Below are 26438 nucleotides of genomic sequence, written 5' to 3'. Positions count from 1 at the left end.
GGAAGAACGGGAGGCGGCGAAAGCGGAGAGGCGCTGGTATGAGGAGGCAGCGCGGCGTCGTGGATGGAAGCCCGGGAGTCAGCCCCAAAAATTTCTTGGGGGGGGGCTAACAGGGAGTATGGCTACGCCAGGTAGGAGACCTGAGCCAACTTCCTGTGGTTACCGGGGGGCTAGAGAGACCGGGCAGGCACCGTGTTATGCTGTGGAGCGCACGGTGTCCCCAGTGCGGGTGCACAGCCCGGTGCGGTACATTCCAGCTCCACGTATCGGCCGGGCTAGAGTGGGCATCGAGCCAAGTGCCATGAAGCCGGCTCTACGCATCTGGTCTCCAGTGCGTCTCCTTGGGCCGGCTTACATGGCACCAGCCTTGCGCACGGTGTCCCCGGTTCGCCTGCATGGCCCAGTGCGGGCTATTCCACCTCGCCGCACTGGCAGGGCGACCGGGACCATTCAACCGGGTAAGGTTGGGCAGGCTCGGTGCTCAAGAGCTCCAGTGCGCCTGCACGGCCCGGTCTATCCGTCACCACCTCCACACCCCAGCCCTCCGGTGGCAGCTCCCCGTACCAGGCTGTCTCTCCGGCCCATCCGTCCAGAGCCTTCCTCCTCTCCAGCGCTGCCGGAGTCTCCCGCCTCTCCGGCGCTACCAGAGCCTTCCTCTCCAGCGCTGCCGGAGTCTCCCGTCTGTCCGGCGCCTCTGCCGGAGTCTCCCGTCTGTCCGGCGCCGCTGCCGGAGCCTCCCGCCTGTCCGGCGCCGCTGCCGGAGCCTCCCGCCTGTCCGGCGCCTCTGCCGGAGCTTCCCGCCTGTTCGGCGCCATCTGAGCTTCCCGTCTGCCCAGCGCCATCTGAGCTTCCCGTCTGCCCAGCGCCGCCCGTCTGCCCAGCGCCGCCAGTGCCGCCCGTCTGCCCAGCGCCGCCAGTGCCGCCCGTCTGCCCAGCGCCGCCAGTGCCGCCCGTCTGCCCAGCGCCGCCAGTGCCGCCCGTCTGCCCAGCGCCGCCAGTGCCGCCCGTCTGCCCAGCGCCGCCAGTGCCGCCCGTCTGCCCAGTGCCGCCCGTCTGCCCAGCGCCGCCAGTGCCGCCCGTCTGCCCAGCGCCGCCCGTCTGCCAGGAGCCGCCAATGCCGCCCGTCAGCCAGGGGCCGCCAGTGCCGCCCGTCAGCCAGGGGCCGCCAGTGCCGCCCGTCAGCCAGGGGCCGCCAGTGCCGCCAGTCAACCAGGGGCCGCCAGTGCCGCCAGTCAGCCAGGGGCCGCCAGTCAGCCAGGGGCCGCTAGAGCCCCTCCGCCCGGAGCAGCTGCCCCTCCGCCCCGAGCAGCTGCCCCTCTGTCCCGAGCTGCTGCCGCCCCTCTGTCCCGAGCTGCTGCCGCCCCTCTGTCCCGAGCTGCTGCCGCCCCTCGGTCCCGAGCAGCTGCCGCCCCTCGGTCCCGAGCAGCTGCCGCCCCTCGGTCCCGAGCAGCTGCCGCCCCTCGGTCCCGAGCAGCTGCCGCCCCTCTGTCCCGAGCAGCTGCCGCCCCTCTGTCCCGAGCAGCTGCTTCACCTCTGTCCCGAGCTGCCCCTCTGTCCCAAGCAGCCCCTCTGTCCAGTGGGGTCATTGAGAGGGGTGGGCATGGTGAGTAAGCCACGGAGGCGGACAATAAGGCGGACTAAGACAATGGCGAAGTGGGGTCCGCGTCCCGCGCCAGAGCCGCCACCGCGGACAGACGCCCACCCAGACCCTCCCCTATAGGTCAAGGTTTTGCGGCCGGAGTCCGCACCTTTGGGGGGGGGGGTACTGTCACGTTCTGACCTCTATTTCCGTTGTTTTGCATTTATTTAGTATGGTCAGGGCGTGAGTTGGGTGGGCAGTCTGTTTGTTTTTCTATGTTTTGGGGCAGTTCTATGTTTTCGGCCTAGTATGGTTCTCAATCAGAGGCAGGTGTCATTAGTTGTCTCTGATTGAGAATCATACTTAGGTAGCCTGGGTTTCACTGTTTGTTTGTGGGTGATTGTTCCTGTTTTTGTGTTTGCACCAGACAGGGCTGTTTTGAGTTCTCACGTTTCTTGTTTTTTTTCGTTAGTTTGTTCATGTATAGTGTCGTCAATAAATACAATGAACAACCACCACGCTGCGCTTTGGTCCGCCTCTACTTCACAAGAAGAGAATCGTTACACACATTAAGCATCTCCAATCCAAAATTAAATCTAGAATCGGCTTCCTATTTTGCAACAAAGCATCCTTCACTCATGCTGCCAAACTTACCCTCGTAAAACTGACCACCCTACTGATCCTCGACTTTGGCGATGTCATTTACAAAATAGCCTCCAACACTCTACTCAACAAATTGGATGCAGTCTATCACAGTGCCATCCATTTTGTCACCAAAGCCCCATATACTACCCACCATTGCGACCTGTACACTCTCGTTGGCTGGCCCTCGCTTCATACTCGTCGCCAAACCCACTGGCTCCAGGTCATCTACAATTCTCTGCTAGGTAAAGCCCCGCCTTATCTCAGCTCGCTGGTCACCATAGCAGCACCCACACGTATCACACGTTCCAGCAGGTATATCTCACTAGTCACCCCCAAAGCCAATTCCTACTTTGGCCGCCTTTCCTTCCAGTTCTCTGCTGCCAATGACTGGAACGAACTGCAAAAATCACTGAAGCTGGAGACTCATATCTCCCTCACTAGCTTTAAGCACCAGCTGGCAGAGCAGCTCACAGATCACTGCACCTGTACATAGCCCATATGTAATATAGCCCATCCAACTACCTCATCCCCATACTGTATTTATTTATCTTGCTCCTTTGCACCCCAAAGGTATCTCTACTTGCACATTCATCTTCTGCACATCAATCACTCCAATGTTTAATTGATATGTTGTAATTACTTCGCCACCATGACCTATTTATTGCCTGTAAATATATTTTTTCCTACTGTATTATTGACTGTAAGTTTGTTTATTCCATGTGTAAATCTGTGTTGCTGTATGTGTCAAACTGCTTTGCTTTATTCTTGGCCAGGTCGCAGAACTTGTTCTCAACTAGCCTACCTGGTTAAATAAAGGTGAAATAAATAAATAAAATAAAATCACTGTAGAGCCCTGCAAACTGACCACCTGCCAACGTGGCTGGTGAAATAGACATTCTTACCTGCCAATACCTAAATCTACCCGCATTTGGCGGGTGGCGGTTGTTAATTTTGTGCTTGTCCCAGTCTGTGAGTGGCTGTCCTACCTGTCAGTCATGACGTTACCGCTGCACGCCGACACCACGATGACTCCCGCCGTGGTGGCCATGATGGCGTGGATGGAGGACACCAGCCTGAGAAAAAGGGGAGAAATGTTTCAAACACGCAATTAAGACAACTAGAAATGTGAAGTTTCAGTAGAAACCGTCAGTTCACTACTATAATTACCAGCTTGCATTAATAATACCAGTTGCATTAATAATAGCAGTTACCAGAATGTCAATGACCAGAAACAGTATTTACAGGCAATAGTCATATGAAAAGCTGTCAACTTTTTTATCAATGTATGTTAGATTTCAAGAAGAGACAAGAAAATCATAGGGAGAGCAGAACTAGACAGCATCATCATACTCTCCATTTTCTAAAGGAAGTATGTCACTTCACAAGTTGCAAATAGACAGAGTATCATTTTTCTTCAGGCAAATTAAGGATGTAAGCATTTTACCCAGTCTAGGCTACTCCGTATCCTGTCTCACAAGCATTTATTATGGCAGGCTAATAGAAAGTCCATTTTATCAGTTTACTGTTCCATTTGGTCTTGAACTGCAAACTTTTATTAACTACATTATTGATTGGGGTGCAATTCACATGTAGCATAATGGAGTAGTTGGAGTAGTTCATTGTAGTTTCACTTCTCCCTTTCCTTCTGGACCTGCCTTCATTGAAACTGTTTGCACCCCATGTCTGTAATGTGGGATGTCACGCAAAATGTCAGCAATTGGCTCACATTCACAGGTGTTGCAACAAATAAATAATTGATTTATTTTTAAAAGTTTTCCATTTTAGAATTAAAATTCAAAATCACATCCTGAATTGGGTGACCTCAGTTCGAATTGACCCCAACCGTACAAATCTTTTGACCCAATCTTTAGACAAAAGCAAAACCAGACAATAGTTTTGAAATATCACATGTACATGAGTATTCAGACCCTTGTTGAAGCACCTTTGGCAGCGATTACAGCCTCGTGACTTCTTGGGTATGACGCTACAAGCTTGGCACGCCTGTATTTGGGGTGTTTCTCCAATTCTTCTCTGCAGATCCCCTTAAGCTCTGTCAGGTTGGATGGGGAGCGTCGCTGCACAGCTATTTTCAGGTCTCCCTGGCTGGGCCACTCAAGGACATGAAGTGAATTGTCCCGAAGCGACTCCTGCGTTGTCTTGGCTGTTTGCTTAGGGTCGTTGTCCTGTTGGAAGGTGAACCTTGCCCCAATCTGAGGTCCTGAGCACTCTGGAGCAGGTTTTCATCAAGGATCTCTGTACTTTGCTCCGTTCGTCTTTCCCTCGATCCTGACTAGTCTCCCAGTCCCTGCTGCTGAAAAACTTTCCCACAGCATGATGCTGCCAACACCATGCTTCTCCATAGGGATGGTGCCAGGTTTCCTCCAGACGTGACACTTGGCATTCAGGCCAAAGAGTGGTTTCATCAGACCAGAGAATCTTGTTTCTCATAGTGTGAGAGACCTTCAGGTGCCTTTTGGCAAACTCCAAGCAGGCTGTCATGTGCCTTTTACTGAGGTGTTGCTTCTGTCTGGCCACTCTACCATAAAGGCCTGATTGGTGGAGTGCTGCAGAGATGGCACCACTATGGGCCCTAGTCAAAAGTAGTACACTATAGGGAATAGCGTGCAATTTCAGACACAGCAATGGAGTTCCCCTTTAAAATGTGGAAAAATGGCTTGTTCAACCAGGCACTTCCACCTCCCAGCTTAGTTTGACAGATCTTGGCACCTCTGGCAATAAGCAGCTCTGAAATATTACGGAAATCTCATTAATTCGCCCTTACCACAGCCACTCGCTATTTACGCCTTTTATGCATTGCACGATTTCCAAATGATTAAAGGGGTGATTCTATTTAGCAGTACAATGGAGTCTCTCAGTCCAGGCTAGGTCAGAGGGAGGGAGGGAGAGAGAAGGCACACACACACAGAGCTGTTTCGTCCGGAGGCCCGCCACCCTTCTCTTTGGGAACGCAGGCCGTCGTGATGACGACAGTGGTTATGTGACCCTACCAGCCCGTAGCTGGATAAGACTACCAACCTCCCCTTCTCCCTTTCACCATCCCCCCCTGCCTTCCTCCACCCCAACTGCCCTCCATACACCCCCCCCCACCTGTTTTTACCTCCACGCCTCACTGCCTCCTTGGGCTGCACACTCGGTCACGAGACCTAGATTTTCAAAACTCACAATTGTGTCCTCCCTTTAAAGGACTTGAGGGGGAAGAGAGGGAGGTGGGTTGCCATGTTTTGTCATGTTTCCCTTTCTTCCCTACCCTTGGCTTCCTTTTCCCAGAACAGAGTCGGTCGGTCTTCCTTTTCTTTCTTTATGGCTACTGTGTGTGGCAGGGCCACGTTTTGAAGACTACCCTCTCGCTCTCTCTCCCTTCTGCCCTCTCTGAGTCAGGAGCAGTGTTTTTCTCCTCCTATGGTTCATGGTGTGTGTAATTTAGAGCAGCACAGTGCACTGGTGCCTGCCCGGGCCGACCGGGAAAAGAGTGCAGAGTGAGAGGAAAAGAGCAAACAGAGCAACACTCATTAACTTCTTGGTGACTAGGGGGCAGTACTGAGTATCTTGGATTAATAAGGTACCCAGAGTAAACTGCCTGCTACTCAGCCATAAAATCTATAATATGCATATAATTAGTATATTTGGATAGAAAACTCTGACATTTCCAAAACAGTTTGAATGATGTCTGTGAGTATAACAGAACTCATATGGCAGACGAAAACCTGAGAAAAAATCCAACCAGGAAGTGGGAAATCTGAGGTTGGTCGTTTTTCAACTCATTCCCTATTGAAGATACAGTGGAATATTGGTCATGTTGCACTTCCTAAGACTTCCACTAGATGTCAACAGTCTTTAGAAACTTGTTTGAGGCTTATTCTGTAAAGGAGGGGCTCATAAAGGCTCTTTGAGTCAGTGGTCTGGCAGAGTGCCACAAGCTCGTGACGCGCGGTCATGAGAGAGGTAGCTTCCGTTCCATTGCTTTTCTACAGACAAAGGAATTCTCCGGTTGGAACATTATTGAAGATTTATGTTAAAAACATCCTAAAGATTGATTCTATACATCATTTGACATGTTTCTACGGACTGTAACGGAACTTTTTGACATTTCGTCTGCTCCTAGTGAACGCGCTTCCTGACTTTGGATTTGTTTACAAAACGCGCTAACAAAAGTAGCTATTTGGACATAAATGGACATTATCGAACAAATCAAACATTTATTGTGGAACTGGGATTCCTGTGAGTGCATTCTGATGAAGATCAAAGGTAAGTGAATATTTATAATGCTATTTCTGATTAATGTAGACTACACAACATGGCAGATATTTCTTTGGCTGATTTGGACTTTTCTGACACAGCGGTTGCATTAAGGAGAAGTATATCTCTAATTCCATGTATAATAGTTGTATCTTTGATCAATGTTTATTATGAGTATTTCTGTGAATTGACGTGGCTCTCTGCAAAATCACTGTATGTTTTGGAACAACTGAACATAATCCATTTTGGATATAAATATGCACTTTATCGAACAAAACATACCTGTATTGTGTAACATGTCCTATGAGTGTCATCTGATGAAGATCATCAAAGGTTAGTGATTCATTTTATCTATATTTCTGCTTTTTGTGACTTCTCTCTTTGGCTGGAAAAATTGCTGTTTTTCTGTGTCTTGGTGGTGACCTAACATAATCGTTTGTGGTGCTTTCGCTGTAAAGCCTTTTTGAAATCAGACACTGTGGCTGGGTTAACGAGAATTGTATCTTTAAAATGGTGTAAAATACTTGTATGCTTAAGGAATTTTAATTATGAGATTCTTGTTGTTTTGAATTTGGCGCCCTGCACTTTCACTGGCTGTTGGCGGAGTGGGGCGCTACCGTCCCGAATATCCCAGAAAGGTTAAAGGCACAGACAGTAGCGAGTCCAGCAGCCCTGCACTCTTTCTGTCCCTCCCCCTTTCTCTCTCGCTCTCTCCTCATACACAGATTAAGCCGAGCCTGTTGTGCTCAATTCATTCATCCCCTAAACTGGACACTATAATAACTGGTTGGAAGCTATTGACAAAACAAACGAGGCTACTGGTTGCTTCTCCTAACACAACCAAAATCATCACAATCCACAATTTCCTGGCTTTAGTAAGATGAGAAGACCCCGAGGCCTGTTCAGAAGGGATGGAGTGATGTGGATTAACCCACATGGTTACTTAGTAACGGCTCATGTTCATGTAGGCTAGGTAGGTACCAAATAGAAGAACATGGACTGAAACCGGGAAGGACTAATTTTAGTCTTCCGTTGCAATGCCCTAGTGAACACTGCCCTGGTGAACAATGATTCATTCAGTGGTGCTTTGGTTCATTATATTGTACTCTATAGTCTATCCACCCATTTTATGTTAACAATGAATAGCCTTTGAAGTTTATAGGCCTATAATTTCTTCCCTAAGGACAAATAAGTATCTAACAGCTATCTATACATCTACAGTATCTAGAAGCATATCTCAAATCAAACTTTATTTGTCACATGTACCGAATACGACAAGTGTAGACCTTACCGTGAAATGCTTACTTACAAGCCCTTAACCAACAGTGCAGTTCAAGAAAAGCTAAGAAAATATTTAACAAATAAAACTAAAGCAAAAAAAAATGTAAAAAGAAATATATACTAAAAAAAAAATATTATAAAAAGTAACACAATAACATACCAGTAACGAGGCTATATACAGGGGGTACCGGTACTGAGTCAGTGTGCGGGGGTACAGGTTAGTTGAGGTAATTTGTACATGTAGGTAGGTGTAGAGTGACTATACATATATAATAAACAGCGAGTAGCAGTAGTGTAAAAACAAATGGGGGGGTCAAAGTAATTTGTTCGGTGGCCATTTGATTAATTGTTCAGCAGTCTTATGGCTTGGGGTAGAAGCTGTTAAGGAGCCATTTGGTCTGAGTTTCCCTTTGTAGTCCGTAATAGTTTGCAAGCCCTGCCACATCCGACGAGCGTCAGAGCCAGTGTAGTAGGATTCAGTCCAATCTTAATCCTGTATTGATGCTTTGCCTGTTTAATGGTTAGTCTGAGGGCATAGCGGTTTTTCGTATAAGCGTCCGGATTAGTGTCCTGCTCCTTGAAAGCGGCAGCTCTAGCCTTTAGCTCAATGCAGATGTTGCCTGTAATCCATGGCTTCTGGTTGGGATATGTATGGTCACTGTGGGGACGACGTCATTGATGCACTTGTTGATGAAGCCGATGACTGAGGTGGTATACTTCTCAATGCCATTGGATGAATCCCAGAACATATCCCAGTCTGTGCTAGCAAAACAGTCCTGTACTGTAGCATCCGCGTCCTCTGACCACTTCCGTATTGAGCGAGTCACTGGTACTTCCAAGTGACTCGGAATCAAGAGGATAAAATTATGGTTAGATTTGCCAAACGGAGGGTGAGGGCGAGCTTTGTATGCATCTCTGTGTGTGGAGTAAAGGTGGTCTAGAGTTTTTTTCCCTTTGGTTGCATGCTGGTTGAAATTAGGTGAAATGGATTAAGTTTGCCTGCATTAAAGCCCCCGGCCACTAGGACCGCCGCTTCTGCATTTTATTTTTTCCTTATGGCCTTATACAGCTCGTTGAGCGCGGTCTTAGTGCCAGCATCGGTCTGTGGTGGTAAATAGACGGCAACGAATAATATAGATGAGAACTCTTTTGTTAGATAGTGTGGTCTACAGCTTATCATAAGGAATTCTACCTCAGGCGAGCAATACTAATATTAGACATTGCGCACCAGCTGTTATCTAGTGTCTATCAATCTATCCATCTAGTTTCTAGGCCAAGCTCTCCAACCCTGTTACTGGAGAACTACCCCCCTGTAAGGTTGCTCCAACCCCAGTTGTAACTAACCTGATTCAGATTTTCAACCAGTTAATTATTAGTAATGTGCAAGATTAGGGTTGGAGCGAAAACCTATAGGACGGTAGCTCTCCAGGAACAGGGTTTGAGAGCCCATCTAGTATAGATCTTATCCATCTACAGTGCATTCGGAAAGTATTCAGACCCGTTGACTTTTTCCACATTTTGTTATGTTACAGCCTTACTCTGAAATTGATTAAATATTTTTTCCCCCTCATCTACACACAATACCTCATATTGACAAAGCGAAAGCAGACATTTTTGAAAATGTATATATAAAATACTTATTTACATAAGCCTTCAGATCTCTTGCTATGAGACTCAAAATTAAGCTCAGGTGCATCCTGTTTCAATTGATCATCCTTGACATGTTTCTACAACTTGATTGGACATGATTTGGAAAGGCACACACCTGTCAATATAAGGTCCCACAGTTGACAGTGCACGTCAGAGCAAAAACCAAGCCATGAGGTCAAAGGAATTGTCTGTAGAACGGCGAGACATGATTGCGTCGATGCACAGACTTGGGGAAGGGTAGCGAAACATTTCTGCAGCATTGAAGGTCCCAAAGAACACAGCGGCTTTCATCATTCTTAAATGCAAGAAGTTTGGAACCACCAAGACTCTTCCTAGAGCTGGCCGCTCAGCCAAACTGAGCAATTGGGAGAGAAGGGGATTGGTCAGGGAGGTGACCAAGAACTCGATGGTCACTCTGACAGAGCTCCTCTGTGAAAATGTCAAGAATAGTTAAAAACTGAGTTTAAATGTATTTGGCTAAGGTGTATGTAAACTTCCGACTTCAACTGTATATAACGTAGGTACAGTTGAAGTCGTAAGTTTACCTTAGCCAAATACATTTAACTCAGTTTTTCACAATTCCTGACATTTAACCAGAGTAAAATTCCCTGTCTTAGATCAGTTAGGATCACCACTTCATTTTAAGAATGTGAAATGTCAGAATAATAGTAGAGAGAATGATTTCTTTCAGCTTTTATTTCTTTCATCACATTCCCAGTGGGTCAAAAGCTTACATACACTCAATTAGTATTTGGTAGCATTGCCTTTAAATTGTTTAACTTGGGTCAAACGTTTTGGGTAGCCTTCCACAACCTTCCCACAATAAGTTGGGTGAATTTTGGCCCATTCCTCCTGACAGACCTGGTGTAACTGAGTCAGGTTTGTAGCCCTCCTTGCTCGCACACAATTTTTCAGTTCTGCCCACAAATGTTCTATAGGATTGAGGTCAGGGCTTTGTGATGGCCACTCCAATACCTTGACTTTGTTGTCCTTAAGCCATTTTGCCTCAACTTTGGAAGTATGCTTGGGGTCATTGTCCATTTGGAAGACCCATTTGCAACCAAGCTTTAACTTCCTGACTTGACTGATGTCTTGATGTTGCTTCAATATATCCACATAATTTTCCTTCCTCATGAAGCCATCTATTTTGTGAAGTGTACCAGTCCCTCCTGCAGCAAAGCACCCCCACAACATGATGCTGCCACCCACGTGCTTCACAGTTGGGATGTTGTTCCTCGGCTCGCAAATCTCCCCCTTTTTCCTCCAAACATAGCAATGGTCATTACGGCCAAACAGTTTTATTTTTGATTCATCAGGCCAGAGGACATTTCTCCAAAAAGTACGATCTTTGTCCCCATGTGCAGTTGCGAACCGTAGTCTGGATTTTTTATGGCGGTTTTGGAGCAGTGGCTTCTTCCTTGCTGAGCGGTCTTTCAGGTTATGTCGATAAAGAACTAGTTTTAATGTGGATATAGATACTTTTGTACCGGTTTCCTTCAGCATCTTCACAAAGTCTGGGATTGAGTTGTTCTGGGATTGAGTTGCACTTTTTGCACCAAAGTACGTTCATCTCCAGGAGACAGAACTTCTGATCCACTGGAATTATGATACAGTGAATTATAAGTAAAATAATCTGTAAACAATTGTTGGAAAAATTACTTGGGTCATGCAAAGTAGATGTCCTAACCGACTTGAAAAACCTATAGTTTGTTAACAAGAAATTTGTGGAGATGTTGAAAAATGAGTTTTAATGACTCCAACCTAAGTGTATGTAAACTTCCGACTTCAACTGTACATGATGTAACGACGCCACATAAAATTATGCGCTACAGGTGCAACGATGCATTGCTAACCTAGCCCACAATGTGTGCTGTGTGGATTGAGCAGTCAACAAGTTGAGCAGTCATTTGAAAGAGTAAGAACATTTCAGCGAGAACTGAAAGGTGAAATCCATTAACGCCAAGATAATGGGATTCATTGCCCTTGACAAATCAACCGTTCTCTGTCACGGGTGATGTACCAAGTAGAGGTCGACCGATTATGATTTTTCAACGCCGATACCGAAAAAGCTGATGCCGATTAAATCGGCCGATTTTTATATAATTTATTTGCAATAATGACAATTACAACAATACTGAACGAACACTTATTTTAACTTAATATAATACATAAATAAAATCATTTTTAGCCTCAAGTAAATAATGAAACATGTTCAATTTGGTTTAAATAATGCAAAAACAAAGTGTTGGAGAAGAAAGTAAAAGTGCAATATGTGCTATGTAAGAAAGCTAACATTACAGTTCCTTGCGCAGAACATGAGAACATTTGAAAGCTGGTGGTTCCTTTTAACATGAGTCTTCAATATTCCCAGGTAAGAAGTTTTAGGTTGTAGTTATTATAGGAATTATAGGACTATTTCCCTCTATACCATTTGTATTAGATGTTCTTATATGCACTTTAGTATTGCCAGTGTAACAGTATAGCTTCCGTCCCTCTCCTCGCTCCTCCCTGGGCTCAAACCAGCAACACAACGACAACAGCCACCATCGAAGCAGCGTTACCCATGCAGAGCAAGGGGAACAACTACTAGAAGGCTCAGAGCGAGTGACGTTTGAAACGCTATTAGCGCGCGCTAACTAGCTAGCCATTTCACTTCGGTTACACCAGCCTCATCTCGGGAGTTGATAGGCTTGAAGTCACTAACAGCGCAATGCTTGACGCACAACGAAGAGCTGCTGGCAAAACGCACAAAAGTGCTGTTTGAATTAATGTTTACGCGCCTGCTTCTGCCTACCACCGCTCAGTCAGATACTTGTATGCTTGTATGCTCAGTCAGATTATATGCAACGTAGGACATGCTAGATAATATCTAGTAATATCATCTACCATGTGTAGTTAACTAGTGATTATGATTGATTGTTTTTTATAAGATAGGTTTAATGCTAGCTAGCAACTTACCTTGGCTTACTGCATTCACGTAACAGGCAGTCTCCTTGTGGCGTGCAACCAGAGAGAGGCATGTCGTTATTGCGTTGGACTAGTTAACTGTAAGGTTGCATGATTGGATCTCCCGAGCTGACAAGGTGAAAATCTGTCATTCTGCCCCTGAATGAGGCAGTTAACCCACCGTTCCTAGGCCGTCATTGAAAATAAGAATGTGTTCTTAACTGACTTGCCTAGTTAAATAACAACAACCCACACAAGTGGCTCAGGTAGTGCAGCTCATCCAGGATGGCACATCAATGCAAGCTGTGGCAAGAAGGTTTGCTGTGTCTGTCAGCTTAGTGTCCAGAGCATGGAGGCGCTACCAGGAGACAGGCCAGTACATCAGGAGACGTGGAGGAGGCCGTAGGAGGGCAACAACCCAGCAGCAGGACCGCTACCTCCGCCTTTGTGCAAGGTGGAGCAGGAGGAGCACTGCCAGAGCCCTGCAAAATTACCTCCAGCAGGTCACAAATGTGCATGTGTCTGCTCAAACGGTAAGAAACAGACTCCATGAGGGTGGTTTGAGGGCCCAACGTCCACAGGTGGGGGTTGTGCTTACAGCCCAACACCGTGCAGGACGTTTGGCATTTGCCAGAGAACACCAAGATTGGCAAATTCGTCACTGGCGCCCTGTGCTCTTCACAGATGAAAGCAGGTTCACACTGAGCACGTGACAGACGTGACAGAGTCTGGAGACACCGTGGAGAACGTTCTGCTGCCTGCAACATCCTCCAGCATGACCAGTTTGGCGGTGGGTCAGTCATGATGTGGGGTGGCATTTCTTTGGGGGGCCGCAGAGCCCTCCATGTGCTCGCCAGAGGTAGCCTGACTGCCATTAGGTACCGAGATGAGATCCTCAGACCCCTTGTGAGACCATATGCTGGTGCGGTTGGCCCTGGGTTCCTCCTAATGCAAGACAATGCTAGACCTCATGTGGCTGGAGTGTATCAGCAGTTCCTGCAAGAGGAAGGCATTGATGCGGGCCCAGCCCGTTCCCCAGACCTGAATCCAATTGAGCACATCTGGGACATCATGTCTCGCTCCATCCACCAACAGACTGTCCAGGAGTTGGAGCATGCCCAGGAGCATGCCCAGGCGTTGTAGGGAGGTCATACAGGCACGTGGAGGCCACACACACTACTGAGCCTCATTTTGACTTGTTTTAAGGACATTACATCAAAGTTGGATCAGCCTGTAGTGTGGTTTTCCACTTTAATTTTGAGTTTGACTCCAAATCCAGACCTCCATGGGTTGATAAATTTGATTTCCATTGTTAATTTATGTGTGGTTTTGTTGTCAGCACATTCAACTATGTAAAGAAAAAAGTATTTAATAAGAATATTTCATTCATTCAGATCTAGGATGTGTTATTTTAGTGTTCCCTTTATTTTTTTGAGCAGCGTATGTAAACCAAATTCTAAAGATTGATTCAGTACATCGTTTGACATGTTTCTACTGACTGTTACGGAACTTTTGGACATTTCGTCACGTTATAGTGGATGCGCTTTGTGACTTTGGAATTGTTTACCAAATGCGCTAACCAAAGTAGCTAATTGGACATAAATAACAGACATTTTCGAACAAATCAAGCATTTATTGTAGACCTGGGATTCATAGGACTGCATTCTGATGAAGTTCATCAAAGGTAAGGAAACATTTATCATATTATTTTCTGGACTCCAACATGGCGGCTAATTTGGCTTCTGTTCTGAGCACCGTCTCAGATTATTGCATGTGTTGCTTTTTCCGTAAACATTTTTTGAAATCTGACACAGCGGTTGCATTAAGGAGAGGTATATCTATAATTCCATGTGTATAACTTGTATTATCATCTACACTTATGATGAGTATTTCTGTTGAAACAATGTGGCTATGCAAAATCACTTGATGTTTTTGGAACTAGTGAATATAATATTTGTTTTATTTATTTTATTTTATTTTAATTTTATTTTTATTTCACCTTTATTTAACCAGGTAGGCTAGTTGAGAACAAGTTCTCATTTGCAACTGCGACCTGGCCAAGATAAAGCATAGCAGTGTGAACAGACAACACAGAGTTACACATGGAGTAAACAATTAACAAGTCAGTAACACAGTAGAAAAAAAGGGGAGTCTATATACATTGTGTGCAAAAGGCATGAGGAGGTAGGCGAATAATTACAATTTTGCAGATTAACAACACTGGAGTGATAAATGATCAGATGGTCATGTACAGGTAGAGATATTAGTGTGCAAAAGAGCAGAAAAGTAAATAAATAAAAACAGTATGGGGATGAGGTAGGTAAAAATGGGTGGGCTGTTTACCGATAGACTATGTACAGCTGCAGCGCTCGGTTAGCTGCTCAGATAGCAGATGTTTGAAGTTGGTGAGGGAGATAAAAGTCTCCAACTTCAGCGATTTTTGCAATTCGTTCCAGTCACAGGCAGCAGAGAACTGGAACGAAAGGCGGCCAAATGAGGTGTTGGCTTTAGGGATGATCAGTGAGATACACCTGCTGGAGCGCGTGCTACGGATGGGTGTTGCCATCGTGACCAGTGAACTGAGATAAGGCGGAGCTTTACCTAGCATGGACTTGTAGATGACCTGGAGCCAGTGGGTCTGGCGACGAATATGTAGCGAGGGCCAGCCGACTAGAGCATACAAGTCGCAGTGGTGGGTGGTATAAGGTGCTTTAGTGACAAAACGGATGGCACTGTGATAAACTGCATCCAGTTTGCTGAGTAGAGTGTTGGAAGCAATTTTGTAGATGACATCGCCGAAGTCGAGGATCGGTAGGATAGTCAGTTTTACTAGGGTAAGTTTGGCGGCGTGAGTAAAGGAGGCTTTGTTGCGGAATAGAAAGCCGACTCTTGATTTGATTTTCGATTGGAGATGTTTGATATGAGTCTGGAAGGAGATATAAATATATGATATAAATACAAACTTTATCAAACAAAACATGCATGTATTGTGTAACATCAAGTCCTATGAGTGTCATCTGATGAAGATAATTCAAGGTTAGTGATTAATTTAATCTTTATTTCTGCTTTTTGTGAATGCTATATTTAGCTGGGAAATGGCTGTGCTTATTGTGGTTTGGTGGAGACCTAACATAAACGTTTGTAGCGCTTTTGCTGAAAAGCATATTTGAAATTGGACCCTTTGATGGGATTAACAACGAGAATAGCTTTAAAATGGTATGAGACACATGTATGTTTTAGGAATTGTAATTATGAGATTTCTGTGGTTTGAATTTGGCGCCCTCTATTTTCCCGTTAGCGGGATTGCAGCCATAACAAGTTTTAAACAGTTCAACATTCACAAGGCTGCAGGGCCAGACGGATTACCTGGACGTGTACTGCGAGCATGCGTTGACCAACTGGAATGTGTCTTCACTGACATTTTCTCCCTGTCTGAGTCTGTAATAATAAGATGTTTTAAGGAGACCACCATAGTCCCTGTGCCCAAGAACACTAAGGTAACCTGGCAAAATGATTACCGACACGTAGCACTCATTTCTGTAACCATGAAATGCTTTGAAAGGCTGGTCATGGCTCACATCACCTCCACCTTACCGGCCACCCTAGACCCACTTCAGTTTGCATATCGCCCTAACAGGTCCACCGACGATGCAATCGCTATATCACTCACTGCACACTGCCCTATCCCATCTGGACAAGAGGAATACCTATGTAAGAATGCTGTTCATTGACTACAGCTCAGCATTCAACACCATAGTAACCTCCAAGCTCATCATCAACCCCGCCCTGTGCAATTGGGCATGGACTTTCTGACAGGCAGCCCCCAGGTGGTGAAGGAAGGAAACAATATCTCCACCTCGCTGACCCTCAACACTGGAGCCCCACAAGGGTGTGTACTCAGCCCCCTCGTGTACTCCCTGTTCACCCATGACTGCGTGGCCATGCACGCCTCCAACTCAATCATCAAGTTTGCAGACGACACAACAGTAGCAGGCTTGATTACTTACAACTACGAGACAGTCTACAGGGAGGAGGTGCGGACAATCGGAGTGTGGTGTCAGAAAAACAACCTCTCACTCAACGTCAACAAAACAAGATGATTGTGGACTTCAGGAAACAGCAGAGGGAGCACCCCCTATCCACATAGAAGGAACAGCAGTGGAGAAAGTGGAAAGTTAAGTTCCTCAGCGTACACATCAACGACAAATTGAAATGGTCCACCCACGCAACAGCGCTTCTTCAACCTCAGGTGACTGAAGAAATGTGGCTTGTCACCCTAAAAAATCCTGACTAACTTTTACAAATCCACAATCACAGCGTGGTACGGCAACTGCTCCGCCCTCAACCGCAAGGCTCTCCAGAGGGTGGTGCAGTCTGCACAACTCTTCACCGGGGGCAAACTACCTGCCCTGCATGACACCTATAGCACCCGATGTCACAGGAAGGCAAAAAAGATCATCACAGACAACAACCACCCGAGCCACTGCCTGTTCACACCGCTACCATCCAGAAGGCGAGGTCAGTATCAGTGCATCAAAGCTGGGACCGAGAGACTGAAGAACAGCTTATATCTCAAAGGAAATCAGACTGCTAAACAGCAATCAGTAACTCAGAGGCTGCTGCCTACACGGAGACTCAATAACTGGCCACTTTAACAAATGGATCACTAGTCATTTTAAACAATGCAACTTTAATAATGTTTACATTACTCCTATCATATATATATATATATATATACTGTATTTTATACCCTCCATTGCACCTTGCCTACGCCGCTCGACCATCCATATACTTATATGTACATATTCTCATTCACCCCTTTTAGATATGTGTGTATTAGGTAGTTGTTGGGGAATTGTTAGATATTACAGCACTGTCGGGAACCAGAAGCACAAGAATTTCACTACACTCGCATTAACATCTGCTAACCATGAGTATGTGAAAAATACAATTTGATTTGATTTGACTACAGCTCAGCGTTCAACACCATAGTGCCCTCAAAGCTCATCAATAAGCTAAGGACCCTGGAACTGAACAACTCCCTCTGCAACTGAATCCTGGACTTTCTGACGGGCCGCCTCCAGGTGGTAACGGTAGGTAACAACATATCAGCCACGCTGATCCTCAACACACAGGCCCCTCAAGGGTGCGTGCTCAGTCCCCTCCTGTACTCCCTGTTCACTCATGACTGCACGGCCAGGCACGACTCCAACACCATCATTAAGTTTGCCGATGACACAACAGTGGTAGGCTTGATCACCGACAACAACAAGACAGTCTATAGGGAGGAGGTCAGAGACCTGGCCGTGTGGTGCCAGGACAACAACCTCTCCCTCAATGTGATCAAGACAAAGGAGATGATTGTGGACTACAGGAAAAGGAGGACCGAGCACATTTTCATTGACCGTGCTGTAGTGGAGCAGGTTGAGAACTTCAAGTTCCTTGGTGTCCACATCACCAACAAACTAACATGGTCCAAGCATACCAAGACAGTCATGAAGAGGGCACGACAAAACCTATTCCCCCTCAAGAGACTGAAAAGATTTATATATCCTCAAAAGGTTCTACAGCTGCACCATCGAGAGCATCCTGACTGGTTGCATCACTGCCTGGTATGGCAACTGCTCGGTCTCCGACCACAAGGCACTACAGAGGGTAGTGCGTACGGCCCAGTACATCACTGTGGCCAAGCTTCCTGCCACCCAGGCCCTCTATACTAGTCGGTGTCAGAGGAAGGCCCTACAATTTGTGAAAGACTCCAGCCACCCTAGTCATAGACTGTTCTCTCTACTACCACGCGGCAAGTAGTACCGGAGCACCAAGTCTAGGTCCAAGAGCCTTCTAAGCAGCTTCTACACCCAAGCAATAAGACTCCTGAAAATCTAATCAAATGGCTACCCAGACCATTTGCAGTGCATTGCCCACCCTCTTTTACACAGCTGCTATTCGGTTATCATCTATGCCTAGTCACTTTAATAACTCTACCTACATGTACATATTACCTCAATTACCTCGACTAACTGGTGCTCCAGCACATGGACACTGTACCGGTACCCCCTGTTTATAGTCTCGCTATTGTTACTTTACTGCTACTCTTTAATTACTTGTTCCTTTTATTTCTTATTTGTATTTTTTAAACTTCATTGTTGTTTAGGGGCTTGTAAGTAAACAACATCTGTTGTATTAAGGCATGTGACTAGGTCTGCACATTTTGGGTAATATTCAGGGGTGGAAACTTTCCGTGGGAATTAATGGCAATATTTGGGAATATGTGCAAATGAATATTAATACCATTTAAATGTAGATGTTTTTGCATTGGATATATTTACCATATCATAGGGAGACAGAAACATAAACATTTTACCTAATCATAAGTAGACATAATTGCAAATTATTAAATCCTTCCAATAGAAATAAAGAAAAACTATTTAGTTACGGAATTGAACTGTAATTAAATTAGTTGACTTCACATGAGATGATTTCACTGAACAACAAAAGGGAATATTGAATGATCTCCAATGATCCATTGCATCTCTCAAAAACGTTTTCAACATATGTGTAAAATTATAGTCTAGAAACTAAAGCTTTGGTTGTCTTCCTCTCAGGCTTCCATGTCTTCTCCCTGGACCTCCTCAATGTCCACCTCTTGATCATCAGACTCTGAGGCCTCATCTTCACTGTCACTTTCCAACCTTGTCGAGGATGGCTCTTTGTCAGGCTCAAAAAGCCTCAAATTTGCCCGGATGACTACCAATTTTTTAACCCTTGTATTGATCAGCGTGTTGTGTGCTTTGGTGTGTGTGTTCCCAAACAAGGACCAGTTGTGCTCTGAGGTGACTGATGTTTGTGGGATTTGGAGGATGATGGAGGCAACAGGGGAAAGAGCCTCAGATCCACAAAGTCGCTTCCACCAGGTGGCTGATTAGATATCTTAGCACGACTGCCATATTGCATCTCAATCCCAAAGCCCTTGCTTGGAACTCTACTTTGCCAGACTACCAAGAACCTTGACCTCATTCAGGCCAAGGTGGCGAGACAGTAGTGATGACACCATAGGCCTTGTTGATCTCTGCACCAGACAGGATGCTCTTGCCAGCATACTTGGGGTCCTACATGTACGCTGCGGCATGTATGGGCTTCAGGCAGAAGTCTTCACACTTTTTGATGCATTTCAGAACTGTAGTTTCCTCTGCTTGGAGCAACAGTGAAGTGGGCAGGACAGTACGGATTTCTCTTACATCTGCAAGCAGAGTCTGAACTAGAGGTCGATCGATTAATCAGCATTTTTGGACACATTATGGCCGATTACATTGCATTCCATGAGGAAACTGCGTGGCAGGCTGACCACCTGTGACGTGAGTGCAGCAAGGAGCCAAGGTAAGTTGCTAGCTAGCATTAAACTCTATGATTTGATAATTGATAGAGTAGTCTGAGCGGTGGTAGGGGGCAGCAGGTTCGTAAGCATTCATTCAAACTATACTGCGTTTGCCAGCAGCTCTTAGCAGTGCTTGATTCACACGCTGTTAATGACTTCAAGCCTATCCACTCCTGAGATTAGGCTGACAATACTAAAGTGCCTATTAGAACATCCAATTGTCAAAAGTATATGAAATACAATGGTATAGAGAGAAATAGTCGACGCGTCATAATTCCTATAATAACTACAACCTAAAACTTAACTGGGAATATTGAAGAACTGGGAATATTCAACCACCAGCTTTCATATGTTCTCATGTTGTTAAGGTTTTCTTCCGTCGAAGGAGAGGAGGACCAAAATGCAGTGTGGTTATTTCGATTAATCCTTAATAAAGATAATGACGACCAGAACAAAAAAATAAACATTTTTTAATTTATTTTTTAAACAGCCCTATCTGGTGCAAACAAACACAGAGACAGGAACAATCACCCACGAACCACTCAAAGAATATGGCTGCCTAAATATGGTTCCCAATCAGAGACAACGATAAACACCTGCCTCTGATTGAGAACCACTCCAGGCAACCATAGACTTTTCTAGACAACCCCACTAACCACAATCCCATAACCTACAAAAAAAACCTAGACAAAATACACCTCATAAATAACCCATGTTACACCCTAGCCTGACCAAAATAATAAAGAAAACACAAAATACTAAGACCAGGGTGTGACACGTGTTCTGAGCAAGGAACTTAAACGTTAGCTTTTTTACATGGCACATATTGCACTTTTACTTTCTTCTCCATTACTGTGTTTTTGCATTATTTAAACCAAAATGAACATGTTTCATTATATATTTGAGACTAAATATATTTTATTTATGTATTATATTAAGTTTAAAGTGTTCATTGTTCATTTAGTATTGTTGTAATTGTCATTATTACAAATAATATATATAAATAATAATAAAAAATAATAAAAAAATATCATCAGATGAATCCGTATTGCCATTTTTTGCTCCTGCAATAATTGGTATCGGCGTTGAAAAATCATAATCCTTCGACCTCTAGTCTGAACATCAGACAGGATGGCATTGTCTCCCTCAATCCGTGCAATGGCTACTGCTATAGGTTTCAGGAGTTTCAGGCTGCTTTCCACTCTCTCCCAAAATACATCATCCAGGAGAATCCTCTTGATGTGGCTGTCCATATCGGCAGACTGTGATATGGCCATTTCTTGGAGAGACTCCTTCCCCTCCAGGAGACTGTCAAACATAATGACAACACCACCCCAACGAGTGTTGCTGGGCAGCTTCAATGTGGTGCACTTATTCTTCTCACTGTGCTTGGTGAGGTAGATTGCTGCTATAACTTGATGACCCTTCACATACCTAACCATTTCCTTGGCTCTCTTGTTTTCAGTGCCATTATGTCCTTGAGGAGCAGATTCAATGCATGAGCAGCACAGCCAATGGGTGTGATGTGAGGGTAGGACTCCTCAACTTCAGACCAAGCAGCCTTCATGTTCGTAGCATTGTCTGTCACCAGTGCAAATACTTTCTGTGGTCCAAGGACAATGACGACTGCCTTCAGCTCATCTACAATATAGAGACCGGTGTGTCTGTTGTCCCTTGTGTCTGTGCTCTTGTAGAATACTGGTTGAGGGGTGGAGATGATGTAGTTAATTATTCCTTGCCCATGAACGTTCGACCACCCATCAGAGATGAATGCAATACAGTCTGCTTTCTCTATGATTTGCTTGACCTTCACTTGAACTCTGTTGGACTCTGCATCCAGCAAATGAGTAGATAAAGCATGTCTGGTTGGAGGGGTGTGTGCTGGGCGAAGAACATTCAGAAATCTTGTCCAATACACATTGCCTGTGAGCATCAGAGGTGAACCAGTTGCATATACAGCTCGAGCAAGACATTCATCAGCATTTCTCTGACTATGATCCTCCATTGAGTCAAAAAAAACTTCTGATTCCAGGAGAACCATGAGCTGTTGCTATCGATAAAGTGTCTGATTCATAATTTTCACCTCGAATAGAAGTAGAGGGACTTTTGTCAGAGGTTGCTTGTTGTGAGTGCTGAGGGAACTTTATGCACTTGGCCAGATGATTCTGCATCTTTGTTGCATTCTTCACATGTGATTTAGCACAGTATTTGCAAATGTACACAGCTTTTCCTTCTACATTAGCGGCAGTAAATGTCTCCACACATCAGATAGTGCCCGTGGCATTTTCCTGTAAAGATTAGGGGAAAAAAAGAGTAAAAAAAACAACAAATACAATTCCATGTACAGATAAATAGTTAAGCAGTTAGATTAAACAACTCCTTTGTAAGATACACGTTTAATTTTAAATATGTATGTAAACAGGTGAATTAACACTCAGTTAGCAGGCTCAAGCAAGCTAAAAATCCACATGATAGCAAAAACTAACTAGCAGAAATTGTTAACAAGTTAGAAATTATTTAAACACACTTTGCCGTAGGCTACTATTTATTAGTTAACAAAATATCATGTATGTCACATAAAATATATTCACCCCACCCAATATTGTAATCAAAACTTACCAGAAAGCATGTAGGCCTTGGCTCAGACAGTGTGGTAGTGTGGGCTCAATAGCATCTCATTAGTGTGTAAGATCTTGAGAATCAGCTGTACATGTGATGGAAGAGCGCACTACACATGTGATGGAAGAATGCACTGTGCATGCAGAGGATTGCAATTCCATTGAATTGGGGATAATGTAACCAAAATATGCCACAAGACCTAGAATTACCTTGTGTATCCCACAAAAAACATTCACTGTTATAAGCTAGCTTTTTTGATGAATTTAAGCAAAATTCCCCAAATTCCCGAGCTTAACTTCCCATGGACAATTTCTGATTTTCTTTTTTAAATTTACCAGAAAGTTTCCTACCCTTTGAAACCCTAACTGCCTTAATTTTGCTGGACCCCAGGACCCCATCCATGGAAATGACTGGTACAAGAAAAATATGGTGGAAACTCCCTCTAGCATAGAATCATGCTTTAATTGTAAGTGGAGTACACAAGTCAAGTGCACACTCCAGGAAAATGTGGGATGCAGCCACACATTGAAAACTGACATTCACATAATAGCAGAAATGGGGCAGCTGAAAACCTTCTGGTGCAACGCTGTGACCATGTCTCTCTCCGTCACTGTGGAGGAAACTATTCTCCAATCCAGATAAACTCAGTGCTTTTTAAACTGGGGCAAGGTCATGTCTTGCCTATAGGTACCCTGATGCTGTTGTATCATTGTGCCAAAAAATATCAAATGTGGAAATGGCCACATACAGCATGATTTTCAGTTGGTTGGAGGAGCATGGGGCTCAAAATAGCTGAGGTGTGGGTTTGATTTAGGTATTGTATTGAATAAATGTCATAACAATATGTTTCTTTGGATTTAATTAGGCCTATATTACTACTGTGTTGGCCAATAGTCATGTACAATGACTATAGTTGGCTATATACACGGAGTGTACAAAACATTAGAAACACATTCCTAATATTGAGTTGCACCCCCTTTTGCGCTCAGAACAGTCTAAATTTGCCAGGGCATGGACTCCACAAGGTGTAGAAAGTGTTCCACAGAAATGCTGGCCATGTTGACTCTAATGCTTCCCACAGTTGTGTCAAGCTGGCTGGATGTCCTTTGGGTGGTAGACCATTCTTGATACACACGGGAAACTGTTAAGCGTGGAAAACCCAGAAGCATTGCAATTCTTGACACAAGCCAGTGTGCCCAGCACCTACTACTATACCCCATTCAAAGACACCTAAATATTTTGTCTTGCCCATTCACCCTCTGAATAGCACACATTCACAATCCATGTCTCAATTGTCTCAAGGCTTAAAAATCCTTATTTAACCTGTCCCCTCCCCTTCTACACTGATTGAAATGGATTTAACAAGTGACATAAAAAAAGGGATCATAGCTTTCACCTGGATTCACCTGGTCTGTCATGGAAAGAGCAGGTGTTCTTAATGTTTTATATTCACACAGGCCAGTTTATTAGGTACACCACCCAGTTCATGACAATGGATCGCACGTGGCATTCACATGCTATATAAAGCAAGCTGACAGGCATCGAGGCATTGTTACTGTTCGATTGAACTCTAGAATGGGAAAAACTAGTGACTTAAGCGACTTTGAGAGTGGTATGATGGTCGGTGCCAGGAACGCCAGATCCAGAGTCTAGGGTAAACAGAGAATGGTGCAACTAGGGTTGCACATGTTGGGGAATATTCGAAGGTGGAAACTTTCCGTGGGAATTAACGGAAATATATGCAAAATAATATTAAGACCATTTAAATGTAGATGTTTTTTGCTTTGGATATATAGTTGAAGTCAGAAGTTTTTTTTATTTATTTAACCTTTATTTAACCAGGTAAGGTAGTTGAGAACAAGTTCTCATTTACAACTGCGACCTGGCCAACATAAAGCAAAGCAGTGCGACACAAACAACAACACAGAGTTACACATGGAATAAACTAGTTTACAGTCAATAACACAATAGAAAAAAATAAAGTCTATATACAGTGTGTGCAAATGGCGTGAGGAGGTAAGGCAAAAAAAAATAGGCCATAGTAGCGAAGTAATTACAATTTAGCAACTTAAAAATCTGCCGTTTCCAGCTACAAAGTCATTTATAACATTAACAATGTCTACACTGTATTTCTGATCAATTTTATGCTATTTTAATTGACTTTTTTTTGCTTTTCCTTCAAAAACATGGACATTTCTAAGTGACCCCAAACTTTTGAACGGTAGTATATTGAAATGTATGTTTCATTGGATAAGCGTGTTGACATAATTACCATATTATAATTAATATGAGGCCTAGATTATTACATAAAGCATGGATTCGAACAGTGTGGGTACATGGGAATTAATTACCTGATGTTCTGTCATGGTGGTGGGCCTTGAACCCACCTGTAGGGGTGGTTAGAGTTGTGGTTAGAGCGTTGGACTTGTGACCGAAAGGTTGCAAGATCTAATCCCTGAGCTGACAAGGTTAAAATCAGTCTGGATTTGAACCAGTTGTCTGTAGTGACGCCTCTAGCACTGAGATGCAGTGTCGGTAAAACACATCACTGGCTAAAATACCGCTAGAGATAGAACAACTCAAGCATCACATCCTGCAGCTTATCCAGACGGTCACTGACCCACTGGCACTTCTAACAGGCAGGTAAAATAAATAAAACACATACAGTTGCTGGCCAACAGATCGGAAAACAAAACTTATCCTATAGCCGTTATTGCAGACAGATAACGTAAAAATTATTCTAAAGAAAACAACATCAACACACGGGCTGTGTGACATTGTAGCAAACTGGAGAGGCATTCAAACGGAGTTTACCGGGCTACTGAGAATGTAGCCCCTGGGGCATCCACACGTGTCAATTATTATTTATTTTTTCCCCGTTAGATGAGCATTATTACCGAATTGATAAGAGCGTTATTAAAACCAAGCGATCCGCTCAGTATAGTTCAGCACTTAACATTGCATAACTCAGTAGCCAGCGCTGGAGGTTGGCGGGGATTATCAACTGGAGTGACAGGGTTCCCAACTAGAGTGACAGGGTTCAAATGAACATTGAATTGACCGTTGCGCATGTGAGTGCGTAATTTTGACCAAAACGGAGCAATATTCCCAAGGTGTTAGTTATTATGTTGTAATTCACTGGGTTAGCCACCGTTATAATAACGCTACTAACGCTACCTACAATAAGATTTGAGTACGACATGTAATGGCCATTAAGACAAATCAAATTTACAAACAAATAATATCTAATCTAATAATATATTTTAGCGCTGTTTGAAAGAGCAAATGTGGCTAATTCGGTTAAAACCTTGTGCCAAGCTCAAGACTCAATTTGTTTTATCAGCTTGCACGACCGTGCTAGCCAGCTAGCTAGCTAGCATAGCCTTAGGGCCAGCTACTGCTTGTCCAGGGTTAAACATATACCATAGAGAAAGGAAATTAATAATTACCTCTCGCTGACCAGTACAACGTCGGCATCGGTCCACTGTTTGAAAATGGAAGGGAGTACTCTCCGAAAGATGAAGAAGAGACCGGGAAAAACTACGACGCCGCAAGCCAGCACTTGCAACATCCTTGCGTTGCACTTGTCCTGCTATCAAGCTAGCGACCTATCTATTATTATAATTTGGTTCGAGGGCTACTAAATGTATTTTACACACCGTGTTTTACACCGGTGACTGGGATTCGCCGTGTTTTCTAGACTGCATTGGTGCTCACGCCACAAGATCCAGTCACCGGTGACCGCTGCGTTTTCCCCTTGCCTCAGCAGCACCACACTGTACCGTTACACAAAAACTAGCGGTGAAGGTACCCGGTGATTGATTGGTCTTCACTCCTGCCCTGGCGCAAAGCCGGTAACGTTAGCCAACACGATAACTACATGCCGCGGAATACACTTTAATTACGAGGTTTGAGATTATTCAACCAGCAAAAACATGCTCCCGGTAGTCCACGATGAATATCATAAATATGTGAATTAAACCGCGGAAAGGCAAGGTTCGACCTATGCTTCTTCGAGATGGGGTGCTATGCTGCTAACCATCAACGACTCGACAAGCGCTTTTATGCCTGACGGTGCAGACCCTA

At 44.5% G+C, this 26438-nt stretch overlaps 1 protein-coding gene across 2 annotated transcripts in view; it reads right to left on the bottom strand.

The window, feature by feature from the left end:
* Positions 1–26155, bottom strand: part of LOC139418096 (ceramide synthase-like) — a 38006-nt gene extending 11851 nt beyond the window's left edge. Inside the window, exons 1-2 of one of the 2 annotated variants that reach the window (XM_071167275.1) lie at positions 25802–26155; positions 3211–3297 (exon numbers count right to left, since the gene is read on the bottom strand). In XM_071167275.1, the coding sequence (XP_071023376.1) occupies positions 3211–3297; positions 25802–25923 (209 nt within the window). In that variant the 5' untranslated portion in view covers positions 25924–26155. The remainder of the gene's footprint in view (positions 1–3210; positions 3298–25801) is intronic. The other variant, XM_071167276.1, reaches the window with a different exon arrangement.
* Between the last annotated feature and the right edge of the window lie 283 nt (positions 26156–26438).

This window comes from Oncorhynchus clarkii, chromosome 10 (genome assembly GCF_045791955.1).
Source record: "Oncorhynchus clarkii lewisi isolate Uvic-CL-2024 chromosome 10, UVic_Ocla_1.0, whole genome shotgun sequence".
Taxonomy (NCBI): domain Eukaryota; kingdom Metazoa; phylum Chordata; class Actinopteri; order Salmoniformes; family Salmonidae; genus Oncorhynchus; species Oncorhynchus clarkii.
Note: the sequence above shows the minus strand (reverse complement) of the source record. Positions and strands in the feature narration are given on the sequence as shown.